This window comes from Epargyreus clarus, unplaced genomic scaffold (assembly GCF_041222505.1).
Source record: "Epargyreus clarus isolate Ecla_fem2 unplaced genomic scaffold, WU_Ecla_fem_2.2 ptg000021l, whole genome shotgun sequence".
Taxonomy (NCBI): domain Eukaryota; kingdom Metazoa; phylum Arthropoda; class Insecta; order Lepidoptera; family Hesperiidae; genus Epargyreus; species Epargyreus clarus.
The window spans coordinates 7,585,057-7,595,364 of NW_027332228.1; the positions used below are offsets into that span (position 1 = coordinate 7,585,057).

Genomic DNA, 10,308 nt, shown 5'->3' on the forward strand with positions numbered 1-10,308 from the left:
CTTGTGATCGATACGTATTATTTGTTTCAAGCGATACGACGTGTAGATTAGTGTGCGCTATTTCAGTTTATTTGAGAAACCGTTTTTCTAGTTTTGCTATCTACTTTGGTATTAATTCGCTCGCTGTTTGAGTTGGTTTTAGATGCAAATGTTTACATTGGTATACATTCTATAATTCTCATCATAATATGATTTTTCTATATTTTTCCTATTTCAGCGAGATTATACATAATACTATTGTTTGAAAGTATTTTATAAGGTTGATGTATTAAACGAACGTGCAATCCCCTTGATGGTAAGAGGTCACTGTTATAGCCTATCTGTAACTAGTTTTATATAGAACAGGGGTCTTATCTGAAGCCAATTATAGATGCAGATACCCACTCTAAAGTTCTAAGAGATCACCTCATTAAGTCATTAATTTGCTAATTTCATTTAAAATATGTATAAACTGTTAGTACCCATAAGCCAGTGTATTTGATGAGCAATCTTTTTCTTTCAACGAAGTAGTAGAAGTCCTTTTCGTCCTTGTAGAAGATGTCGCCTGTCATCACCCATCCATCATCAGTTAGGATTCGTTTTGTCTCTTCTGGGTTATTGTAATATCCCTGAAATAAAATGTGTGTTTACTACTATCATACAAATAAAACGCCATAATTATCGAATGCTATAGAACGAATTTGAAAAAATATTTTAGGTACATTAACATTATGTTGGAATATTAGGAAAAATAAAGCGTATATTTTTGTCTTTTACAAGGTACGTGTAGTAATCTTTTCGTAATGGTCAAACTATTTTCTTTCAAAATTGTATATTCGTCACTGTACATAAAGTTAAAAGTAGTATATTCCCGAGCAGTTAATTTGATATTAGGTAGTTACTACCTCCCATGGACAACTGTACCTTTAAATACGGTAAGAGTCCTAGCAAAGGTCAATTACTAACGGGTGACTACCTGATAACTAACTGGCAGGCCTCGTATAAGTAATTCTGTTTTACCACACCAATTACACCAAAACACAATAGCCCTACAGTGATAGCATTAAGGGAAAATAAGTGTGGCAGTTTTGCCGCCACAATAGTATCGTTAAGCTCTACAACCTTCACTAATTTGACTGTTAAAACATTTAAGATTTGAACACATTTACAGCTATTAATTCGTGTCTTTCTTAATTCTATTCATTTACCCAATTTCTATAGATAATTTATGTAATATGATTACTATTATATGTTACTATTATTGTTATTAAAATTCTAAGCATATCTCGCGTAAAAAACAATAAACATATGATATACGCAGCATATAATACTTTAAGTAATAATACTTATATTTGCAAACATAATACTCGTATAATAAATACTTCGTAGTTAAAGATACGTTTGAAACTAAAATTTTATTTGGCAAGACATTATTACTGGGGAAAGAGACAGATGAGAAAAGGAATTTATTTATACGGATTACGGTTTTACATTTAAGCTACAGACCCTTATCATAGAATTACCTTAAAAAAGCCATCGCCTTTAATCCAGAGCTCACCCGTTTCAAAAGGCTTATCTACAATTTTTCCTTCGTCGCCTACAATCTGTAAGTTAAAATATAAAAAGGTTGATATAATGTAGCATGGGAATTTTTGGTCTATTCATCATCATCAACCCATTACTGTCCCACTGCTGGGCACGGGTCTCCTCTCAGAATGAGAAGGATTAGGCCATAGTCTACCGCGCTGGCCAAGTGCGTATTGGTAGACTTCACATACCTTTAAGATTTTTATCTCTCAGGTATGCAGGTTTCCTCACGATGTTTTCCTTCACCGTTTAAGCAAGTGATAATTAATTTCTAATACGCACATAAATTTGAAAATTAGAGGTGCGTGCCTGGGATTTGAACCTCGGACCCCTCGATCGAGAGGCCGCGTTTCTTAACCACTAGGCTATCACTGCTGCTTGGTCTATTACTCATTATAATTATTATGTGCACAATGCAGACCTTGTACTGGAATTTTTTCATTGGCAATCCGGTCGAACCGAACGGTGTTTCATCCACGAAGTCAAAAACTGGTGCTAGAAGTTCTGTCATACCGTACACTAAGTAAAGATACGCACCACATCTTTGCTGCAAAAAGACCATAAATAATACATAAATAAATGTTTCGTTAAGAGACTGAAATATAAAGGGACCAAACCCTTAAGTACTTTTCGTATAGCCGTGAGAAACTGCTACGTATGTTTGGTATAGTTAAGTGCGTACTTACTTGAAATTTGTCCAGTAATGGTTTTTCGATGGCACTGCCACCGATAGCAATGTATTTGAACGACGATAAGTCACACACATTCTCTGAGGCTTTAAGAAATTGATTCAGCAAATGTGGCGTCCAAGCGGTTGAGTTTGGCTGAAATATATCGAAGATATTATTTTTCTTGCTCCCAGTACGTGATTAATGATAGATAACATATCAGAACTCCATTTGGCTTTATCAGTCATTAACTTATCGGGTATATTGGTTCCAGTAATCGTTGTTAAGCTTTTAATCTTTATTATATTGTTGTGATCACAAATCACCTGTTTAGAGATATTGGTGAGCGAAAATAAATTATTGGTAATGGGAAGTAATTTATCACCTTATATTTATTGATAAGGGCTACGAGGAGTTGCGGAGTGAGTGGAGCTGACGATTGAACCCTCGTGTAATGCCTTAGTGGGCCGGATACAAAGTAGAATAAAGATGATAGCCATTGAATTGTAGCCATTGCCATGCAAGTCTTGATTTCACCTGAGAATTTTTCCCTGAAAGCAGGTAAGTATTTTTATAAAAGTAGCGGTATAAGAAGTAAGTTTTCTTTTAAAGCAAGTTTTAAGTGATGGAAGGCAGAATTTTATCGGCGAATAGTTAGGTGCTTACAATTTTTCCAGTTTCCTAGAGGTATTTAAAATGTTACAATGTCAAGATAAAAACGTGCTAATGAGCTTACATTATGACGTAATACGACTATCTATGATCTTTATCTGATATAATGATAATTACAATCTTGTAATTATATAAAGAAATATAAAGGAAAATTATGTAAGGTTTCCTTATTTAATTTAATTGTAATAATTTTATTTAATTGTAAGGAAACCTGCATGTCTGAATGTTCTTCAGGTTTTGTGAAGTAATCCGTATTTGATGAGCGCGGTGGACAATGCTCTAAACTCCTCTCATTACGAGAGGAGAAGGGTGAAGGTGGCAGAATCCTTTGTAGTTCGACTCCGGCGACACCACCGCCACACCTATCTTTACCTCATAATAGCAGTGTTCTGCTATTATGAGGTAAAGAAAGATGTGGTATGGGAGACATCATTTTCCAAGGCGTTCCAGCTTAGTCTTTTTTTATATGTAACCTAACGATAAGGCAGACGGGCTACCTGATGGAAAGCAGTGACCGTCGCCTATGGACATTTGCAACACCTTATCTTTAGGGGTAGCGACGCGTCTGTGGCCGACTTCAGGTAGGAATATAATCCCATCTGGGGTTGATTACAGTTCTCCATGAGCGGCAGTAGGCACTTACCATCTGGTGGACTGCATGATCGTCTGATACACCTATGTTATAAAAAAGAGGGGCAGTAATAGTTTAACGAGGATACCGTATTATATTTAAAAAGTAATACTAACCACCAGCAACCAACAGCATTAAGTAAAGTGTCAAAAGGTATTATAGCCACTTTTGGTAGTCCTGTTGTCCCACTGGTTAACATGTACCAAGCGGTAGTTGTCGAATGATCGAATTCAGCGGGTCTGAAAAAAATCCATTTTATTAAATAACAAAAGCGACTCCTAAATTACACATTTTTAGGCCTCTACATAATATTCAAATTACTATTCTTAATAATGAATTGGTCTAATGAAACATTTTTATGATAATTTAATACGCGGAATATTATCTACAAATTCGTGAAATTGTAATCACAGAAAATATTAAGGTTTTACTTGTAACTCGTATTTATTATTATGGAAGACACTACTTACAATTACAGTAATTAACAAATTACGGTTTCTTTAATTACGATAAAGACAAAGCGTAAAATCCTTTTGTACAGAAATTCAAGTACATTTTGGTCTTGCTTATTCAACAAGTTGACGTCAAAAGGGGCAAGATTTAATAAGAGACGTACAACAACCTCCAGGGACATTTTCAGTACCACGAATTATTTTTACAAAATCAGCAATCCTTTTCTTATCAAAACTCGCTACCGAATAGTGATTTTATTTCTAATTGTACAAAAACTGCTTGATTGTACAGGCAATGGTACTACTCGTAGGTACTTTTATTCTAGTGATTGTTAGCTATATCAAAATAGGTAAACGTAAAGGTAAGGTAAAGTGGTATAAACTAGTAGTAGAATATTTATTTATATATTAAAACTCTAAAACAGTAGATACATAATAAAATACTTTAAAAGAATAATGTACTCAATTACATTGTTATTCGATTATCAGTGGTAGACTTACTTAAAGTAATGGAAAATAGTAAATTGTAAAACTAAAATTTTGGAAATTAAACAATTGTGTGGATTAGTAAATGTATTATTTGGAACCCAAAGCAGACACCGATAAAATGATGGATATTTAGTGTTCTTCGGTTCCATTGTTGTGTAAGTACTGAATTTAAATTGACTTTTAACTATACCTTAAAATCTTTATATATGTCGGAGGAAGAGTCAGAGTTATTTAATATAGCTTTAGCTATACTGTTACTTTAGTATTTTAGTAATGTTATTGGTACTTGATCAATCGAAGTCATTGTATAGCTTTCGTATTAGAATCAGAGCAGAGACTTTTAAGAGGTCTCTAGTGGGGTCGAGATATGTGGCGGCGCGGTGGGGAAACTTTGATAAGAACTGATGTGAGTGATCGAGGTGGATCATTATTTCGTTGTGCTTTGGAGCGTGTAGTCACTACCTTGAACCTGCTGCTCAAATCCTTTGTTTGTAAAGTAATATTAGTAGCATAGTATAGTTATTTTGTAAATCCGAAGTCATAAATGTAAAGAACAATAAATATTGTGATTACTGTATTTGTGCCTGCATCTACCCTATGACAACGCCCACAAAACCTATAGATTCTATCAATGATGTCGATGAGAGCCGTCCTTCTCCGACATATATATTTCTTATATGCGTGTGTATGTCACTGAACTCCTCCTAAACGACTGGACTGATTTTGATGAAATTTGTTGTGTGTGTTCAAGGGGACTTGAGAATGGTTTGGATTCACAATTTAGTCCGAGGGAAAAGGTTTTTTTTAAATTAATTTTTAATTCGTAAGTAGTTATAGAATCAGAAACTACGTATTTGATCAAGTGATGATCTTTAGAAAAGTTGTCGTCCAAGAGCCCACGAGGGTTTGGGAGTTGGTAAGACCAATTTTCGACAGATGGCACCACTGTCATTCCAATGCAGGTACAAATTATCCGTTTTATGTCTGTCATATTATTTCTTTAAAATGCGGGCGAAGCCGCGGACACCACTAGTTTAATATAAATATGGAAAAAATACTTACTTGAAGCCAACTTCTGTTCCTTTGTGAGTTTGAACGAAAGTTTCCAAATTGTTGTTTTTGTCGTCAAAACACACAATACGTTCTTGAAGATCGTTCTTTCTTAAAGCTTCCTTAATATCTTCTTCTTTGAATTTAGGACAGAATACTAGTTTAGGGCGTATACAACTGAACAAACTCACGATTTCCCCTGTAACAAATAGAAAATTGTTTTACTTACACTCTAATCAGAATCAGAAACTTAAGTCTCTACAGACGTTTGTCAGATAATTAAAAGTTAATTTTAGACCACAAAACAACACACTGTATAGTCTTATTTTCATTCCATTTTTATGTTTTTATTTACACTAACACAATTTTGCTTCATTTTACTTTTTCAGAAGTATTGTGCAATTTATCTAGTTTATTTAACAAAAGAAGTCACATCCTAATTGCTTTAATTCTGCAACCTACCGCCAACAAGGTATTGTATGAAATAACTGGTTACGCAAAATTCATAGATTTTACTTTATATTTGCATTTTAAATATTGCGATTTAAAAGGCAAAAGTTTCGTAAATGACTGTTCCTTTTATGGCGAATGGTTTTAAAAGGTTTTAAGACCGAGCTGGAAATCAATAGCTCACAAAGAATATCCCCTGTAATGGCATTCGTAGGAAAAGTGCAACAGAAAATCGTTGAAGCCATTAATGACTACAGAATCGCCTATATTCAGGTCGTACAATGTTGTTTGGTGATCGGACAGCGAACATTTCTGCTTTGAAACGTTTTAAGTCCCTACTTGTGAATGCAATGCACTTTTTGCAGTATTTTTATATGTTAAAATGAAATAAAAAAGAAAGAATTCAAAGTGAAGTCATTTAAATATCAGCCGTTTACTAAATGCATATGAAAATATATACCGACGGTACTTCTTGAAAAATAAAAAACAATTAGGTATTAAAATTTTGTTTATCTGTCTGTTTGTTCTGTATATGTTCGAAACTTTTACTGGCAGTTACGTAATATCTATTTTAAGGAGTAAAGTAACATAGGCTAGGTACTTTTATTTTAGAAAATTACTTAACGTTCCGCGTAAAAAAAACATGAAATATTCCGAGTATGAAACCGCGGGTCATAGTTGGTCATGCGATAGATTTAAACAGATCACTTGCGTCAATGGAATAATTATTATAATGAACTCCAAATAAGGTAAATACTATCTATAAGATCACATGCGTCGCTACTTGCATACATATGAATAAATATAAGATCCTATGCCTTTTAAATAAAAAGGGGAGTTTTTAAGGTAGGAATAGATATGTAGCGTTCTTACCGCAGTCGAACCAAAAAGGTTTCTTCCGTCTCCATTTGGTCATGGTTTATTGCAGTAATTAACGAGGATAAATTTATGCGGGTTGAAAAAGAGTTTGGTTTTTTTTCAGTCTTTCGTTTTAACAGATTGTAAAATGTTTTGTTTTATTCCCATGTTCTTCTATTCACACTTCTATTTATGTGTGTATGTATTAATCAAATCGGTGTTAAGTAATTTATTTTTTGGAGAACAATATTGATGATAGCCTTTGGTTTAGGGTATAACAGTAATTACCTAATCACATCACTAGTATTGAAATTCGCTCTATCATTCCGAGATTCGAATCCTAAGAATTTTTAGAAGTTTTGTACTTGTTAGAAATTAATTATCACTTGTTTTAACGGTATAGGAAAATATCGTAAGGAAACCTACACACCAGAGAGTTCCGTAAAAAAGTTTCAAATGATTGCGAAGTCTACTAATCCGCATTTGGGCAGAGCAGTAGACTGTAGCCTATATCTCTTTCACGAATTAGTTTGGTGTGTTCTTAAAACACACCAAACTAATTCGGTGTAATACGGTTAACCTTTATAATTGTGTATTTGTTAAGATCTGAAGTATGAGTAAGACTGAAGTATGCAATAAATGATATTCTATCTGTCTATGTGTACTAGAGATGTTCACTTACTGACGTCAGCACTAGGGTCCACAGCACAGAGAGGATATCCGTTGTAGTTGCAGGCGTAGAAGGGTACCACTAGGTTCAGATCATTGTAGCCCATTATCACCACGCAATCTCCAACTTTTAATCCAAAATTATGCATGGCACTTGCAAGCTGAGCAGAACGGGTTGCCACTGATTTGTTGGTCTCTTTCTCGTCCGTTACAGCATCAATCTGTTTTATTAATTAATTTCTAGTAATTAGTAATTAGGATTGTGTAGGTACTATTTATGGTAACATCAAAATATAATTATAATACGTACGGTCTAATAATTTGCAATAATTTGTTAATAAGATATGTACTCGTCTAATTGATTAGCGAAACTAATTACATTAAATTATAGTGTTGTTTAATAATCTCCATAATTATTTTGCTGAGGCCAATTAGCCTACCCGGATAGAGTATAAATATGTATGATATCGTGATAATAATAATCGCAAGAACTTGATTAAATCATCATTTTCGACAAAGAAGTTACTACGATTTCTTTCATAAATATTTTCTTAAGTTTTAATGGGCAAATTGTCTGACCCATTCGGTTCTTTAACATTCTGAACATTGGGCTGTATTACACGCGATTCAATTTGTTAAATGTACGTCGTTATCATTTCAATTTTCGTAAGTCGTCGTTTAAGTTTGGGACGGCACCTGTTTGGTAATATCACTATTTATTAGGCTGACAAAAAGTTAATTTTATGTTAGACGAGCTTTTGCCCGCGGCTTCACTCGCGTTACGAAGTAATATTTTCATCCCCTATTTTATCCCCTTGGGGTAAAATTGACCAAATACTTTCTTAGCGGATGCCTACGTCATAACATCTACCTGCATGCCAAATTTCAGCCCGATCCGTCCAGTGGTTTGGGCTGTGCGTTGATAGATCACTATGTCAGTCAGTCACCTTTGAGTTATATATATTTAGATAATTTGGTTTACTTGTTAATATTTTCCCTAAAGGATAAAGTTAATGTTAATTAGTTGAAGTTTGAGAAATAACACCTCAACGTAATTAGTTATTAACCGACTCGTTAATGAAAGACTAATATTGGATGTTAGGTAATTTAGTTTAATAAGTAAAAGTTTTCCAATGGGGACTGATAAATGCAAATTTAATTTGATGGTCTTATAATATTATCATTAATTTACTCTCATTACAAAAGTTGTGAAAGTATCTCTACAATTAAATTGTTTATCACCCTATGTCTCTACAATTTTATCGCTTATTTGAAGCATCTGTTATACCAATTATTTATATATATATATATTATTGTTATTATCATATATGAAAGTAAGTTGTAGTGAAAGTCATGCAATATGTGTGGTGCAAACATAAAGAGTATTCAAAAATATTCGCAATCGATTATTCGAGGGATTAGTTAAAAAAGCTATGGAGATTATTAAATTAATTTGTATTGTTCCGAGAGGTGTTTAAATTATTTATGAGTAATTAATAATTTATTGATTTATAAATTTAGCAGGTTTTGCAGGTGCATTATCACATTTCTGGAATGTTCGTAGTCCAGATCTTATCTAGATATTTAATCCAAAATGTGTATGACGTCTGTATTTATTTTATCTATTACACAATAGATTATACCTAAATTCAGGTATCGTTTCCAAATACATTATTTTTACCTGCGTTATGTGACTTGGACTATGCAGCAAGCCTTCTAGCAATAGGTGTCCTATATGACATTTTTCTTCCTCGATTTTGTATCTGTTAGCCGCTTTCGTCCTCAGCATTTGAAGGCGAGTCCAAATATGAATTTCACCCGGCATTTTGAGATTTTCACTATCTATCGCTAATAATCAACACATAGAGAGAAACGTTAAATCTAAGTAGCACTAAACCCACTGAACTACAAGATATCGATTATCGCAACCTTTATATAGGTTTTATAATATCTTTATCTTCAAAAATTGTCATTATTAAATCAAAGCATGATATCATATCTCAATAATTACCTACTTAAATTATTAAGCTAGATGGCAGCAAATATTATCTACATTTCTTGCGTAAAAAAATATGTCACCATCGGTATTCCTACTTATTGTTCGTGCATATTTCATTAATAATCAGATTAATCATTTGAATTTTTATTATTAAGATGGTATTGTAACTTGTGTTGCACTTCTAAAAAGCAACCAAGTGCATACTATTATCGCGTACTTACATGACCACACATAATAATAGAATAAGTACTGAGTCAGTTTCTCGAGGACATTAAAAATAAAGTACTTAATTTCTATACAGTATATATCCGATGTTTTTTGAAAGTATTTTCGAGTGACATCATATAAAATGCTTAGATTAGATTACCAATAGTCTCCATGTAAATTAGTAGCTTCGACATAATATAATTAAGTAATTGGGATATTTACGTAGCCATCAAAATCGATGCAACATAAATCGAAGTGGGTAATTATTGGTCTGTCATTATTGTAATCATTCTAATGAAACAGTTTAGTACATTAGTAACGCCCACTGGTTACAATTAATTGGTTCCTGACAATTACGTTGGAATTAAAACTACCTTGATAGTATGACGTTTAACACAACAACGTTCATAAATATTAGGGTAATTGTTTAGTCGTTTGGATTTTGGCATTCGATTCTAGGGTTCAGGGTTCGTATTCCAGGCTCACAGATTTTTTGAAGTTAAGTTAAACATAACTGTAACTATAATTTAAATTACAATACAAAATAAATTCGAAATTATGTAAATAATGTCGGAATAAGTCTCCTTCTCTGAAAGT

The 10,308-nt window shown here is 33.2% G+C and overlaps 1 protein-coding gene across 1 annotated transcript; it reads right to left on the reverse strand.

Annotated features, from left to right (window-relative positions):
• Positions 1-431: 431 nt before the first annotated feature.
• LOC140750822 (luciferin 4-monooxygenase) lies at positions 432-9,330 on the reverse strand. Its single transcript, XM_073084547.1, has 8 exons — positions 9,187-9,330; positions 7,519-7,726; positions 5,541-5,727; positions 2,620-2,785; positions 2,253-2,390; positions 1,988-2,113; positions 1,503-1,583; positions 432-608 (listed from the first exon to the last, which is right to left on the reverse strand). The coding sequence occupies exons 1-8, from the start codon at positions 9,328-9,330 to the stop codon at positions 432-434; spliced, it is 1,227 nt and encodes a 408-aa protein (XP_072940648.1).
• Between the last annotated feature and the right edge of the window lie 978 nt (positions 9,331-10,308).